The 16,955-nt window shown below is 38.7% G+C and overlaps 1 protein-coding gene across 1 annotated transcript in view; it reads right to left on the bottom strand.

Annotated features, from left to right (window-relative positions):
- Positions 1-734: 734 nt before the first annotated feature.
- The window catches only part of C4BPA (complement component 4 binding protein alpha), a 28,789-nt gene continuing 12,568 nt past the window's right edge, over positions 735-16,955 (bottom strand). The window contains exons 6-11 of the mRNA XM_008064444.2: positions 16,572-16,754; positions 10,848-11,042; positions 8,525-8,713; positions 2,691-2,858; positions 1,461-1,636; positions 735-902 (exon numbers count right to left, since the gene is read on the bottom strand). Of these exons, the coding sequence (XP_008062635.2) occupies positions 735-902; positions 1,461-1,636; positions 2,691-2,858; positions 8,525-8,713; positions 10,848-11,042; positions 16,572-16,754 (1,079 nt within the window). The remainder of the gene's footprint in view (positions 903-1,460; positions 1,637-2,690; positions 2,859-8,524; positions 8,714-10,847; positions 11,043-16,571; positions 16,755-16,955) is intronic.

Genomic DNA, 16,955 nt, shown 5'->3' with positions numbered 1-16,955 from the left:
TGGGACAATTGCTCAAGCCATTTTAATTTAATATTAAGGAAAATGGTGACTAAACCAAATGGAAGTCTTAGGAATACACAGGGAGCTGACATTGGGCTTCACCTTCATCTGTCTTTTGGAGTTCCTTCTCTGGGGTTGAAAGACACAATATAAACCCTCTTCATGGAAGGCAATGGTTGAGATGCATCATGAGTGGAAGAAGCAATGAGAACAGAAGTTCACAGGAGGTGATGGCTCCCCCAGATGAGAATGAACAAAGCTTTTGGGTTGTGTTGACACTTAATCTGAACATGGAAGATCTGAGTGTTATGCACATGTGGAAGTATGGAGTAAAAGCAGTCCAGGGACACATATTGATAAGAACCCAAGAACCTATTTTTCTGGCCCATATGTAAAATAAATATATTAATTTATATAATGGGTTTGTTTAGAAGCCTTATTTCACAGTCTGCTAAGTGACCACAAAGACAAAATAGTTTTTGATGTGCAACTTTTTAATTGAAAAAAATGTGCATTTTGTGTCCAGAAAAGCAAAAATATGAGCAACAAGATGACCAATAACTGCACAATCTGAAAGCACTAAACTTTAATAAAATATCATTTCTAGATATTCACTGTAGTGAATATCAGTGCCACATGGACAGTAGATTTACTAAACTGAAGTGATCTGTATTGACTAGCAGGAAACAAGCCAGAAAGACAACCTTTTCTCCACCTTTTGAGGGAAATTATAGTTATTTCACTGGAGCGGGATATCTTTCCTTTTCTCTCTGTAATTCCAGTAGGTCAATTTCCAGAGACAGCTTATACAACTCCAGAGCCATTTTCACATCCTCTGGGTTAAGGAGACACTGCATGAGTCTTCTGCCTGCAAGTACTTGCTCACAGCCTTCAGGGACCTCCTAAAAGAGACAGAGGTGGTGGTAGTGAGAAGTTTCTCTCCAAACCATGAGGGAGGGTGTATCCTGACAGTGGAAGTACTACAGGATCAGGACCTAGACCAACCTCAGATTGGTGGTTCATCAGGGAAAACCAGAAATCACTTTGGTGCCTTCATAGTCTTTCCCAGATGGAAATAGATCTGTCTGAGACAGGTGCCCAGAAAATCCCAGAGGCTATTTCTGCTAACCATTCAGGAAGAGAACAACAGTATATCATATAGTTTAGCAAAACTTAAGAATCAGTATTCCTGGGTCAATGGAATCCTACTCTGTAAGGGCTCAGTTTTTCTTGTTCTCAAGTGAGAGCAGGAGAACTTGTCGCGCCTAACTCACCAGAATCCTTCAGGGCAAGAAGAGTTTCTCTGAGTGACTCAGAAATGAATTCTGACATGTCATATCTCACCATTGCTGACTGGGATAGTGATTTGAGGGATGCCACCATTTTTAGGGATGCCACCATTTTTACGAATGCCACCATTTTAGGGACAGTACAGAACTTCTTTGAACTGTGCCACTTACCCACTCACACGTGGGCACCTCTGGGTACCAGATTCTGTTTTCAGAGCAAGTGATACTTTGGGTACCAACCACACCATAGCCAGAGTCACATTGGATAGTGACATTTTCAGATTCAACATAATGATCTTTATCCACAGATAGCCTTCCATTTGCTATTTCAGGTTTCACACACAGAGCTATAATGGAAACATATTTTTAAGCAGTCTGTAAACCAAGAAGAAAGGCATGATAACATTCAAGGATAAAAAGAATGAACATACTTAGGTGCTGCTAATTGTTCTATCTTTTCTTTCATCTTGATAGCAATAATATTAGTTATCATTTCTATGGAGTATGACTGCCTATTAGACTTTGGGCTTAGCACTTTATATGATTAGTTCATTTAAGTCTCACAATAGCTCTATGAAATGAGTGCTGTTATTACTCCCATTTTATCAAGGAGAGAGTTGAGATACAAAGAGCTTAAGAAATTGGCTCAAGGTCATAACATTTTAGGATAATATGACAGGATATTTTTAAAAGAAAGTATCATAGCCATAGCAGTCAGATCCTCAACTAGCAAGATAACTCTCGTTCACAGTCTTGATTGCTCAAGATTCTAGCTATAAAAATGTCTTTCTTGCCCATTATTCTCCTATGTACAATGGAGACAATTTTGTCAAATCCTGAAGTTGTTGATAGCAAAGTGATGCATGTTTATAGCAACCTTGTAAAAACCAGACCTGGTCTTGACTCCTCCTGTCCCCACAACAGTTGTTCACTAAGAGTTCCCCCACAGACACCCACCTATATCATGTCAGGTGGTGCCCTGCAGGAGGCTTTGATAAAAATAACTGTCACTCATGGTGTTTGGAGTTAGCCCAGAATAGCCTATATTCATGCTACAGCAAATTTTCATGAAAATTTTACCACAGGTCCACAGGTCCACTCATATAAAATGTTGTGCTTCTAGAATATTTCTGGAAATAGTTACAAGAAATGGGACATAGGAGCTACCTCAAGTAGGCTGAATTTTTGTGACTGAGAGAAAGAAGCAGAGGAGATTAATGTTTGTGTATACCCTTTTATACTTTTGCAGTGGGTATCACCTACATATATTAGATATTTAAAATATATTGAATCAAATAAAATGTCTTCATGCTGCCTCTAACAATGGAAGAAACTTTGCTCTCAAGCCTGTCACGACAGTTCTATCCATGGACCATGGACCAAAAAGGGAGCCAGAGTTACCTTTGCATTGAGGGACTGGAGACGACCACATTGAAGAACTGCAGGAGATTGTTGCCTCTCCCACCAGAGTGTATCCTTCATCACATTCATATGTAACCTCTTTGAAGAAGGCATAAAATTTATTTCGTTTGTAATGTCCATGCACAATTCTAGGAGGAAAATTGCATCCTTGATGATGAAACACAAAAGTGAGAGAGAGTGAGCTCGTAAAATGTAAAAAACTGCACATCCCAGAATATGTGTGGTTTGTAGGAAGCTGTCCTTCCATCCTCTTTTCCCATAAGAGCACTTGGCCAAGGCCAACCACCAATATAGAACATTATCTGACATTGTGCTGCCCTCCTCTGAGCCTCAGGCTGAAGAGCTATAAAAAGGCTTGAGTTATGGCTTTTAGATTTTTCCTTCATCTTGTGAACAAGGCCTCCCAACTTTACATTACTTAGGGATAATGTTAGCATGAAGGCCAGATTAAGCCCTAAATCACATCATACTAGTGGTACTAATGGTAAAAGCAGAGATGTGCATCTGTGAAAAACTGTCAGGAAGTTAAATAAATCTATAATCTGAGTCCTTGCTCCCTAACCAAAAATGTCCATCAATACTCAGCAAGAAAGTACTTAACTGCATTTTAAAACATTTTAGAAAGCGCTCATAGGAAGAATAAAATGGTACCTGCACATTGAAATGATAAATAGGACATGGTGCAGAGCACCTTTCTGAAAGGAAACACTTGTCAGGGTCCACAAACACTGCATGAGAAAGTCAAAGAGAATAGAGCAGCAGGAATGTCAGGCAATGTTCTATACTGGTGGACAATAGTTGTTATAAGTACTATAATAAGATGCTCCTAGAAAAGTGGAAAAAGTGATGGCCATAATAAATCAGATTGAAATGAAGGAATTGTGGCAGATGGTAGAAGAAGAGACTGAATGATTTGGCCAAGTGAGCATGGTAGAGTGTACATACATGTATACTGAAAAATCTACTTGGGGATTATGTCACATCAAACTCCGGGAGTATCTACCAAGGCAGTAAAAAATTCCCTGACAGCAGGAGCACCAGCATCAGAGGATAGAGCTGATGACAAAAAAGGTGACTGATTAACAAGTTTCACTGATAGCCATAGCAGTCAGACAGGTGCTTAGAATCTAAGTGAATGCAACCATTATAATGAATTGCAAGGTCAGAGAGGCAATTAGTGTTGCCTGGGAATTATTAGACAATGATGACCTTGGGGTTGAAAATGGAGGAGCAACCAACAAGAATACTACTTTATTTGTACCACCAATAGAAGTTAAGGATGATCAAGGGTCTGATGGTATTTGGCCCAAATAAAATGTTACAACCCCTTGTTCAATGTCTGGACCTGGACCAGTTTTCAGACCTGGTAATCAATGACTAAAGATGAAGCCACTCTCTAGGAGTGAAGATGCTGTGAAATCTTGGAAAATATGCACAGTAATGAGTCCCTCAGTCTTCCAAGAGTACCTATGTTTACTTACATAGGTAACTGTGCACTGGTAAAAGGTGTGCAATAACCCAAAGATTATTAGACAAAAAACTTGAGTTGACACTGATACCATTATGATTCTTCTATTATACCACTTGGTCATGTACATTATCTTTGAAAGTATGGTTGGAATAGACAAAAGTGGTTTTTGGCCCAACCTCCCATATTGGGTCCTTGGCCTGTAGGGTAAGATCTAGGATATAAATGCCAAGTGGAAGCAATTGATACTGCTCACCCACTTCACACCCTCCCCAAGGCAAAGAAAGTAAAAGTTTAAAAACCACTATATTTCCCAGAGGTAGGATGGGAATAGGGAAATGTGTGACACTCAAACAGCTAAAGACATGGGAGTGGCCATTCCCATTACATCTCCATTAAATTCACCAGCCTGCCTACTACAAACATTAGAAGGATTCTGGAAACTACAGTACCCCATTGAAAATTCAACAATATTTTTGTGTCTATTGAAGCCACTGTACCAGATGTGGCATCTTTGCTAGAGTATATTAATGTGGTTTCAGGTAAATGAGGTCACCAATTTAGTAAAGGCCTTCTTTTACATCCCTATCAACAAAGAGGACCAGAGAAAGTTTGCATATACATAGAAGGGTCAAGAGAATACATTTACAGTTTTGTCCCTGAGCTATAATAACCCTCCTGACCCAATCATAATACATATCTTGACCATTTGGATATCCACAGACCATCACGTTGATTCAATATATCAATGGCATCATCATAATTCTACTGAATGAGCACAAAGTAGCAAGCATGATGTTGTGCCAGAGTATAGAAGATAAAAATTCAGGACAGGCATGGTGACTCACACCAGAAATCCCAGCACTTTGGGAGGTAGAGGAGAGATGATTGCCTGAGCCCAGGTGTTTGAGTCCAGCCTAGGCAACTTGGAGAAACCTCATCTCTACAATAAATAAAAAAATTAGCCGGGCATGGTGGCACATGCCTGTAGTCCCAGCTACTTGGAAGGATGAGGCAGAAGAATCGCCTGAGTCCTGAAGGTCGAGGCTGTGGTAGCCATGATCTTGCAACTGCACTCCAGTCTGGGTGGCAGAATAAGACTCCAACTCGGGGGAAAAAAAAAAAAAAGATTCAGGGGCTTTCAATGTCAATGAGATTATTAGAGATCCAGAATTCAAGAACACTAAGCTATCCCATCCAAATTAAGCTACAATTATTGTTGCAAATTGCACATTCCACCATGAAAAAGAAACACAGCACCTAGCAGGATTTTCAGGTGGCATAACTGAGACTTGGGAATACTACTTCAACTCATATGCTAGGTGACACAAAAGAGTACCAGATTCGAGTGGGGATCATGTTAGGAAAGGGCGAGACAGGTCTAGTTTACAATGAAATCATCTGTGTTGCTTGGGCCTTAGGCCCCTGCAAAGTTTAGGGTATTTGAGGTGTCTATACAAGGAAAAGATGTAAATGTAAATGGGACAATTATACCATCGACCCTTGAAATTTCAGAGTGAAACCATGCACTGCAGCAGAGAATTATATGCTTTTTTAAATAAAACTCTTGGCATGTTACTTTGTCCTTATAGAACAAAGCTCTTGAAATTGGGTCATCAGGTGACCATGCATCCAGAATCACTCATAGTTGGGTCTGTCAGACTCAGCAAGTTGTGAGGTCAGGCAGGTCCATTATAAGATGGAAGTGGTGCATCTCAGATTGAGCATGAGTAGGACTGTATGGCACAGGCAAGCTGTACAAATAAAAAGCCCAATCCCTGCTTGTGCCCAGCCGTGGTTGCATGAGTGCCTGATCCTAAGCTCACACTATGGCCATGCGGGTTATCCATTATCACCAAGTGACAGAACAGGGAAAAGTGTGAGCTTGCTTCACAGTTGAGTATCTTTGGCATGTGTTGTAGGGGAATGATCACCTCCAAGCCTTCCTTCCTTAGTTCTTCTGTGGACTCTTTGGCTGGATCTAGAAACCCAGTTGACAAAAGTCAAATTAGCAAGAGAAAAGAATACAAATTGTCTTAGTTTTACAGGTACATGGGATCTTCACAAGAGAGGGAAATCTGAAGAAGTGACCAAACTAAGATGCTTTTATACTGTTTAGACAAAGAATGATACATTTGAGAAGAAATGACAGGACAAAAAAGATCTGGACAGAGACAGTAAATTTCTAGGAGACTCACTAGGAGATATAAGGTGGGGAACAGTGTAAAACTAGTGGATGATAAGGGTTACTATTTCGGGAAGTTTATCTATTCAGGTCCACTGAAGCCACCAATTCCTAGTCTCCAGCGAGAAGGGCTATTTTCTCACTCTTGTACGAGGAAGTTAGCTCTCCTAGAGGAGTCTTATCGGCTTCCTGCATATAGGACGAGAAAGATCAGATAGCCCTTTCTGAAACTACAATTTCTTTAATGTTTTCGATTTGAAATAATTCATATGCCAACTTGGCTTATTTTGGGATGGCATGCTCTTGACTCCTTCAGTGTGCTAAAATGGATAGAACCCATAAGGGTGGGTCAAATAAGGGTGGCCTTAAAAGACAATAGTAAGGGTGGCCTCAAAAGACAATAGTAAGGGGAAATCTTCCTGCTAGGCAGAGCTGTAGGTGATACACCTGAAAAAAAGTGAACAAAAGTGAACAAAAGATCGACTAAGTTAGGACTTATGGCATGGAATAAATGGCTCATCTGGTTAGAGTTCTGTAAGGAGAAAAATTGTAAGATTGGGCACAGGAACTCTTGGATAGAAGCAGATAAGTGGAAATATGAGAATGGGCAGGAAGTGTGAAGATTTTTATTTTGTATGTTAACACCAGAGCATTCCCAATAGAAGAGACATTACAGAATCAAGCAGAAAAATCTCAGCCAGTTGAAGTCAGCCATTCTCTGTCACTGGTCTCACTGGTGTTGGCACCAAAGGAAGAGAGACAAAGCAGTCTTAGTGGCATACATGGAGGTTAAGCATGGGCCCAACAGCATAGACTTCCACTCATCATGGCTAATTGCTATCCCTGAATTTCCAACCTGCCAGCAGCAATACTAAGTCCCTGGTATAACACCATCCCTTGAAGCAATACCAAAGCCACTTGTTAGTAGGTTGACTATATTGAACCCCCTTTATCCTTTAAGGATGAATAATTTATTCAGATAGAAGTAGGCAGATATTGCAAGTATGGATTTGCCTTTCCTGCCTGCAGGGCCTCAGTCAGCACTGTTATCTGAAGGACTGCAGAGTATTTAAACAATTGGCATAGGATCTACTACATCTAACTAGAAGGTCCATTCACAGGAAAAAAAAAAAGGTGTGATTTTGGGACCATGGTCATGGAATTCACTGCTCAGATCCCACATTGCATCACTCAGAGCCTACTCACCTGTGAGAACACTGGAATGACCTGTTAAAGGAACAGTTGAAACACCAGCTGAGAGGCAACGCTTGACAATGAGGGGATGCTTTCTTCCAGAATGCAGTATTTACTTTTAATCACACAGGCCTTTATATGGTTCTGGTTTCCCAATTAAATAAATGCATGAGTCCATGAACCAAGAGATGGAAGCATGAGTAGCTTCAGTACCACTGACCACCACTCTAAGTAACCCACTTGGGGAATCTGTACTCAGGGATGAGAATCCCTGAAACTCTGGGAGTTGCAGTTTTAAAAATCCTGGTTGGCAAAGCAGGAACATTTCAACCAATAAAAGGAATTTTCCTATTGATTTATAAGGAAAATAAATCAACTAATGATTTATTAGCATGCAACTAATGCCTGGCCACTTTGGGCTCCTTATGGTTCCTGATAGGGATAATAGGTCCTGATCATCACTATATAGGGCTATCAAACATAACTGGAAAAGGGAAGAGTGTGTTTAGCACTAGGGCCTCTTGGTGGGGGAAGAAGGAAACATTTGACATTGGGGTGACCGTCTGACTAGAGGGCCTAGAGACAGCAGACAGCTGCTGTTTGAGGAAGAAGAAAGCAAGCTCAGAAAGCTTGCTTTGGAGAGGTCTTGTTCTGCAGGTTAAGACGTATGGGCTAGAAATAAGAGAAGAAAAGAGAATAAATACAAAGAAACAAAAAGCAGTAATTGGGAAGTTTGGCTAAACAGCTAGACATGGTTTATTTTCATTGATTCAGCAAAGAAGAGGAAACGGGGAAGGCAAAAAGAATGGAAACAAACAATGGTGGGAAAAGGAGAAAGTGGGTTCCACTCCAAGAACCATGAAGGGTATACAAATCCTTTTGCCTAATTTAAAATCTTGCCTTCAAAATCTCCATCACATTGATATGAAGAAAATACCAAACTAATATAATTCTATGAAGACTTACTGTCATCACATGATGGTGTTTGGGGATTCCATGTGCCATCTGCTCTGCATGTAGCTAATAACTTATGGTCCTCATAGCATGAATATGAAACCTGGTCTCCATAGAAATAGACACAGTCATTGGCAGGATGACTTCTTTTATGTTGAGTGATTTCACTAATCTGTAGCTTTGGTATTGGGCAACATATCTCTAAATAATTAAAAATGAGGCAAATGGTTAATAAAATCACCATGAGGAGGCTTCTATGGCTAACAATCATTTTCACCTTTGAGGGATCTCACCTCTGAAAAGAGGTTGGGGAAATAGAAAAGGACGCTCCAGTCTGCTCTCCCTGCCCCTGACTTGCTAAAGTACTCTAATCCAGTCATTCTCCTACAACTAAACATTTTCATTAGGAATCTCCAAACTAAAAAGTTAGGTTAAACTTGTATGAAAATGTAAATTTTCAAAACTATTCAAGAGAAATGACAAATTGTATTCATTTACTTATGGCTTCATTGGAGTTACATCATTATTAAGCTCTCTATTAACTTATGCTTCTGAAGTCACAAAGATGAAAAATGTTCTCAAAAGTATATATCCACCTGGCAGCTAATGCATACAAATAAATTTAAATTATTGCTTATGGCAAGAATTTTTCTTTTTGATGCAAAATTTAAGAGAAATAACTAGTTAAACTTTCCTTCCTTCTTTCTTTCCTCCATCCCTACCTTTTCCTTCCTTTCTTCCTTCTTCTATTTATTTATTCATTTATTTTCCTTTCTATTTCCTTTTTTTTCTGTAGAGATGGGATCTTACTATGTAGCCCAGGCTAGTCTTGAATTTCTAGACTCAGGTGACCCTTCCATCTTGGCCTCCTAAAGCTCTGGGATTATAGGTATAAGCCATTATGCCCAGTCAAATTTTTTCATTTTTTTATACAATAAGAGTTGATATAGGGATATAATTTTTATTCATTAGTAGAAATTCTTTAAGAATGAACTTGATATTGCCTGACATAGGAGAAAACATCAGAGCACAATAAGTTCTCTGTATTAGAAGCTTGACCAGCACTACAATGGGGTCTTTCAGGCATACGGAAATATTTTCAGTGTTCATTTGTTTATGAATTAAATAAAACACAGAATTCATATGATTTTTCTATTATAAAAGCAATAATATTTATGTAATGCTTTACAGTGTAGGAAATACTTTAAATATCGAAGTCATGAGTCTAAATTCATATTTGATCAGATTTCATAACTTGGATAAATACCATTTCACTTCTGCTTTTTAAATAGTTAAAAATAACTTATTAAACAATAAAATCAATATGACAAACATGAGTTCAAAAATATAACTCAGAAAAGAAGGTTTTAAAACTTCTGTAAGTAATGCTTTGCTATTTAAGTAGTGGCAACAAGTTTTGCTAAATATATTTTTAATTAACTCAGTCCTTTTATTAAAATCATTTATTCTGTTTCACAAAATGAGCCTAAATAATTACAAGTAAACTTTGTTAAATCTTAATATGAAATAAATAATTTTCTGATAGGTTGCTCTAAACTACCACTTTTAATTATTTGTGTATATCACACATTTTCACATTCTGATATGTAGCATAAAATTATCTGTATCCTGGGCTTCAGTGTCTTCACCTCTAAAATGGCAAGGTTCTGATAGATGGGTAGAAGGCAGCCTTTTCTCCCTCTCTTGCCAATTCCATTGAGGCCCATAAAATAGCAACCAATTGCCCATCAGCCCCTTATATTCCCACAAATTGAAGTAACTCTTCTACCAGTGAAACTGGAGAAAGTCTCCTTTCTATTCTCCTGATGTAAGAATACTGGATCAGGAGTCAGGATCTGTCTTCTAGAGGCAGAATAGGATACCCAGCTCTGTCAGCCTGCTATCTCATGGCTCAAGAGGCATGAGATGCAAGTCACCTAGCAGCTGGTTGAGTTTCATGATTGTTTCACAGACTCTACTGCCAAGCACCCCTAAGTCAACAGTGGGGAGGTAAAGGTTGTGAAGGAAGTTTGACTCTGACAGTAGTTGAACTGTATTCTCCATTCTAGCTTTATCAGAAGGAAGCTAAAGCCTAATCTGCATAATGTTTATTAACTTCTGTGTCTGTTTCTCATTTGATTCTGAGAAATTAATTTCTTAACACCCCAAACTCTAAGACATTTATGGTTCCTTCTAGAAATAACAGTTCACTATTGTGTGAATGAATATAGTTCTAAATTTATTTTGAGGGATAAAATTATGTTCATTTAAGGTAGAGAATTCTAGCACATACTGGATATTTAATACACAAAAATATTTAAAAACAAAAACTCACCCTTACACCCTTTGTATGAGGTCCATCTCAAATTTTCCTGACAAGTCACAGTTGTAGGCTCATTTGTTGCAGGTTTGTAGCCAAGATGACAGTGGTACTTTAACACAGTTCCAACAACATGCACTTCCTCTTTTGGTGGGCTAAGATATCTGTCCCAGGAAGCATGTGGAATGTCTGGTAAGTCAGTACAACTACCTACTGATGAAGAAAGAGACAAGGAAAACTAGGGCTGCCACAGCATTCAATGAGCCTATCCTTTCAAAGGGTGTCATGGGTTTATTCAGCCTGGAACCAGCCTGCAAGGGCTGATGTATCAGCCAAACCAGAGAATACACATGGATATTCACCCAAATACACATAGCACCAGAGATATTTTTACTAAAGGTACCTCAAGTAGCTTCTGTGTGCTGTGCCAACTATACATAATATTAATTCTCCTTCCTCTACATTGTACTTCAGAAATTTTAGTTTCTTAATTGAAGCAGTAGGCTTGCTAGGTAAAAATGCCAGGAAAATTGTCATTGATGAGCAAACCTAGCTTTCTATGATTCCTGACAGATTGGGGAAAATAAAAAGAATCATTTCCTCATCCAGATGACACCAGGAACTTTATTGTTTAATGATTTGGCAAGAACAAACTAAGCTCCTAGCATTTTTTGAGCCTGAGTTTTGGATCTTGTCCTCTTCCCTTTTTCCTGATGCTCCTGGATGCTACTATACTGTGAAAATGTAAACATCTACTAAGTTGGATGTTTATTATATTTTATTGTCAAACATTTCATGGTATATAAAGTTATTTTCTTTTTGTTTTTTTTGTTTTTTTGAGTTGGAGTCTCACTCGGTTGCCCAGACTGGAGTGCAGTGGCTGCTCCCGGCCACTGCAGCCTCACCTGCTAGGCTCCAGCGATCCTTCCGCCTCAGCCTTCCGAGAAGCTGGAATTACAGGCATGTGCTACCACACCCGGCTGATTTTTTGATTTATTGTAGAGATGAGGTCTCACTGCCCAAGTAGGTCTCAAACCCGCGGGCTCAGGCAGTCTACTCACCTCAGTCTCCCAAAGGCGCAGGATTACAGGCTGAGCCACCGAGCCCGGCTTATAAAGTTATTTTCAAACAGTTTTATTGAGATACAAATTATCTAAACTGAAATTCACCCATTTTGACTACACAGCACAATAGTTTTTAGCATATCCATAGAGTTGTGCAACTATCACCACTATCTAATTTCAGGATGTTTTTACCACCCCAAGAAGAAATCCCATATTCATCTGCAGTTACTCTATTCCCAATTCCCTACAGGTCCTGACAACTACTAAACTACATTTTCTCTCTACATATTTGCCTATTCTGGACATTTCAAATAAGTTGAATCATAAAAATACATGTTCTTTTGTGACTGGCTTCTTTCATTTTTACGTAACATTTTCAAGGGTCAACCATGTTGTAATATATATATCAGTATTCAAGTGATTGTTATTGTCAAATGAGATTCCCTTTTAAGGATAGATCACTTTTGTTTATCCACTATTCAGTTGTTGGGCATTTGTGTTGTTTAGCTACTATAAGTAATGCGGCTATAAATTATCTTCATATAAAAATGAATTATCTTTATGTAAAATTTTTTTTGTGGACATCTGTTTTCGTTTCTCTTGGGTGGAGTCCTAGGAGGATCATTGCTAGGTCATATGGTAACATCATGCTTAAATTTTGGAGGGACTGTCAAAATTCTTTTCCGAAATGGCAACAGCAATTTACATTTCCACCAGCAGTATATGAAAGTTCCAATTTTTCCACATCTTCACCAATATTTGTTATTGTCTATCTTTTTTATTAAAGTCATTCTGATGAATGCGAAATGATATCTGATTGTTGCCAGAAGACTATCCTTACAAGAAATACTAAAGGAAGTTCTTCAGACTGAAGCAAGTGACACCAGACAGTAATTTAAATCCACACACAAAAACAATGAGCACCAGCAAAAGTCATTATGTAGGTAATTAAAAAGACAATATAATCGTATATTTCTTCTCCTTTCTTCTCTTAGATGATTTAAGCAGCAATTGAATAGCATAATATGAATATAATTGCATTTTAAACCTGTAACATATGGAAATGCAATATATTTGACAATAACAGCACAAAGAGGTAGGTGGGAACAAAGCTGTATTGTAGTACAGAAATGACACAAGATGGCAACTTGAATCCACAGGAAGAAATAAAGAGAACCAAAAATGGTTAATAAGAAGATTAGCATAATAAGCTATGTAAATATGTATTTACTCTCTTTTCTTTTCTCGGCTGACATAAAAGACATGAAGCATAAAATTATATAAAACAATAATTATAACACTGTATTGTACAGTTTGTAACATATGTAGATATGAAACGTGTTGCTGGATTCTTGGTTGATTGTTTTTTCTTTCTGTACTTAGAATATGTCATCTTGCTGTCTTCTGACCCCCATTGCTTCTGATAACACTTCGTTGTTTAATCTTACTAGGTTTACATTGTACCTGATAATGTTGTTTTTCCCTTGCTGGGGTTTTAAGATTTTCTCTTTAGTCTTGACTTTCAAATTTTGACTATGATGTCTTCAGGTCTGTATTATTTTGCATTTATACTACTTAAGTTCAATGAGTTTCTTAGATACGCAGATTAATGTGTGTGTGTGTGTGCGTGTGTGTGTGTGTGTGTGTGTGTGTGTGTGTGTGTGTGTGTGTGTTTCTGTCAAATTTAGGACATTTCTTTCTTTTCTTTTCTTTTTTTTTTTTTGAGTTGGAGGCTCACTCCATCGCCCAGACTGGAGTGCAGTGGCATGCTCACAGCCACCACAGCCTCAACCTGCTGGGCTCAGGCGATCCTTCCACCTCAGCCTTCAAAATATGCTGGACCTACAGGCACACACTACCACGCCTGGCTAATTTTTGGATTTATTGTAGAGATGAGGTCTTGCCAAATTGCCCAGGCTGTTCTCGAACACATGGGCTCAGGCAATCCCCTCACCTCTGCCTCCCAAAATGCTGGGATTACAGGCTTGAGCCACTGCGCCTGGTCTAAATTCAGGACATTTCAAACCGTTTTTTCTTTGAATCATTTTTTTGCTCCTTTTTCTTTTTCCCTCTTCTGGAACTCTCATGCATATGTAGGTGCACTTAATGGTGTCCCACATTTCTGATGCTCTGTTCATTTTTCCTCATGATTTAGTCTCTCTGTACTTCAGATTGTATAATATCAATCAATCTATGGGGGGGAACCCCAAAATAGAGTGAATTTATTTAAAGATGGTGTATCTATTTTTGCATGTTTAAACTTCAGTCATCTTTAAAGTACTCTCCGTTTGATGCAAAACACCTATCAGGACACTTTTTCCACCACTCAAAACAGTTTTTAAACTTATCAGTTTTTTTGTTTATTTTAAAGATGAAATTCATCAATTTTGATGCCTTTAGTGCTTCTGCCATTTTTTGTTTCTCCTTTTCACATTGGCAAAATGTTTCCTTTTGAGGGCTTTTTTCATCCAGGGAAACAAAAGAAAAAAAAGTTGCCCAGGGTGAGATCAGGTGAATATCGAGGTGGGGCACTGGGGTCATGCTGTTTTTGGTCAAAAACTGCTGAATAGTCAGCACAGTGTGGGCAGGTGTGCTCATAAACAACTCATCTTGAAATGAGAAAGCGTGTTGAAAGAATCTCCAAAAATAATTTTCATTGAAGCTGAACACAGTCTCTCACAATGATGCTAGCTGGTAAACTGATGCTGATGAGTTCCTAGAACACTTGTCTAGCAGGGGAACGCCTGTACTACAAAGGGCCTGTCCTTCAAAAAATATTTCCAGCTTTCTTGGGGTCCCTCTTGTATTTTCAAATTCAGATTCTTTTGCTAACTAAATCTACTGTCAAGTTCCTCTTTTGAATTCTTTATTTTACTTACAGTTTTTCAACTCCAGAACTTCCATTTGCTTTTTAAAATAATGTCTCTCTTTACCGATATTTCACCTTTAATAAGACATTGTCATATTTCTTTAATTCTTTAAATGTTGTTTCCTTGAAATTTCCTTTAGTTCTTATTACATATTTATACTAGCTGCTTTGAACTTCGTTGAACTTTTCTGGGGCCTCTCAAAGACAGTTCTTGTTGTTGGATTTTTTTTTCTCTTTGTATGGGTCACTCTTTCCTGATTCTTTGCATGTCTGATAATTTTTTGCTGTTGTTAAAAGCTGAACATGTTTGATAATATATTGCAGCAATGTTGGATAGTGATTCTCCCTTACCTCCTTTAGGGTCTGTTGTTATTATTTCCTCGTTTGCTTGTTTACTTGTTTTGTGACTTGACCTGGACTAGTTCTGTTAAGTCTATTTCCCGCAAAGTGTGTAATGTCTACTGGCATACCTCAGAGAACAGAGCTCAGGTCATATACACAATTTTCCTAACCTCCAGGAATGACTATGACTTTCTTTTTGACTGTCTCTTTCTCACTGAGCTATTGACTGCTCTGCCTCTGTTGGTGTTACATATAACTGCTAGCCTCAGTAACTTTTCCCTGATTGCTCTATTTTTTTTTCCTTACAACTCCCTGAGACATAAATTGCTTCACACTCTGATTCAGTTAAAGTCAGACACATTAGTAGGGGCAGACTGTTGACAGTCTTTGAAGCTTGTTCCAAATATCCCCTAGAACAACTCTTTCTATAGATCAGGAGCTGGAAGGAATTAGAGAACTCATTTCCCTAATGGTGGGGGGAAAATAGGAACTGGCATTGCCATCCAGCTGTGCCTGAATACATATTCCACAGCCCAGAGCCAGGGAGAATAAGATCTGCCAATATTCACTAGCTGCCTTAGCTGCCCACAGTAGTTCTTCCATTCTGGGAAACTGGGAGATGCCACTTGGCTGCTACATCTACTGAATAGCTCTTCTGCAAGACTGGGAGGATTTACTGAGTTAATTCTTATTTTGCATGTGGTCTAATGCCAAAACATCATTATTACTATTATCACTATTTTTAATAATCCACATGAGTTTGTAACTTCAGAGTGATAGAATCTTAGCTAGTCCATACAATTCCTTTGTGCAAGTCAGGGAAAGATTTTTTTTTTTTGAATTGGAGTCTCACTCTTGCCACCATAGCCTTGACCTGCTGGGCTTAGGTGATCCTTCCACCTAAGCCTTCCAAGTAGCTGGAACTACAGATGCATGCCCGGCTAGTTTTTTGTGTGATTTGTTGTCGAGACGAGGTCTCACCAAGTTGCCCAGGCTGGTCTCAAACCCCCCGGCTCAAGCAATCCTCACCTCGACCTCCCAAAGTGCTGGGACTACAAGCTGAGCCACCACGCCCGGGCAAGACATTTTTCCTCAGGACATTGTTTTCAAAATAATTATCATTATATAATTATTTTGTTTGTTATACTAACAAAAATTTGATAATTCTATCAAATGTCAGAAAATTGTTAAAAATAAATATACTAATCCACAATGTCTACAATGTTAATGCCTCCCCTTAGGACTGGAGTGTGCATAACCTACACAACTCTATATCACAGCCTTGTGTGATGACATATGACCTTGTACTGAAATCATTCTTCTTTCTAACAAGAAAAAAAAATGAAGGAAATTATTTATCTAAATTTAAAGTTTTTCTGTGATTCAAAGTGTGGCTAGGCCCACACTAACATTTCTCGGTACTTTCAGATGCCATACATTGAAATTCCTTCATGCCATACTTACTGGGTTCACAAATAGGAGGAGAAGGATTCCATTTGTTATCAGCTCCACAGTGAATTAAATTGCTTCCATTGAGCCGAAAACCTTTCTGGCAGTTAAACAAAATAGAGTCTTGATAAACATAGGTGGATCCGAATCCAGAGACAATGTTTCCATGTGGAACATGTGGTCGAGGACAGTTGATTTCTAAAGAATCATGAGAAAAGACAAGTGGATATTAAAAGATAAGTGGATTGCCTGAGCCTGCGGGTTCGAGACCTGCCTGGGCAACTTGGCAAGACCTCATCTCTACAATAAATCAAAAAATTAGCTGGGCATGGTAGCATGTGCCTGTAGTTCCAGTTACTTGGAAGGCTGAGGTGGAAAGATTGCCGGAGCCCAGCAGGG

Source organism: Carlito syrichta, unplaced genomic scaffold (assembly GCF_000164805.1).
Source record: "Carlito syrichta isolate Samal-C Ts95f unplaced genomic scaffold, Tarsius_syrichta-2.0.1 Scaffold307338, whole genome shotgun sequence".
NCBI classification, from domain to species: domain Eukaryota; kingdom Metazoa; phylum Chordata; class Mammalia; order Primates; family Tarsiidae; genus Carlito; species Carlito syrichta.
The sequence above is the reverse complement of the archived record's forward strand: the minus strand, read 5'-3'. Positions and strand labels throughout refer to the sequence as shown.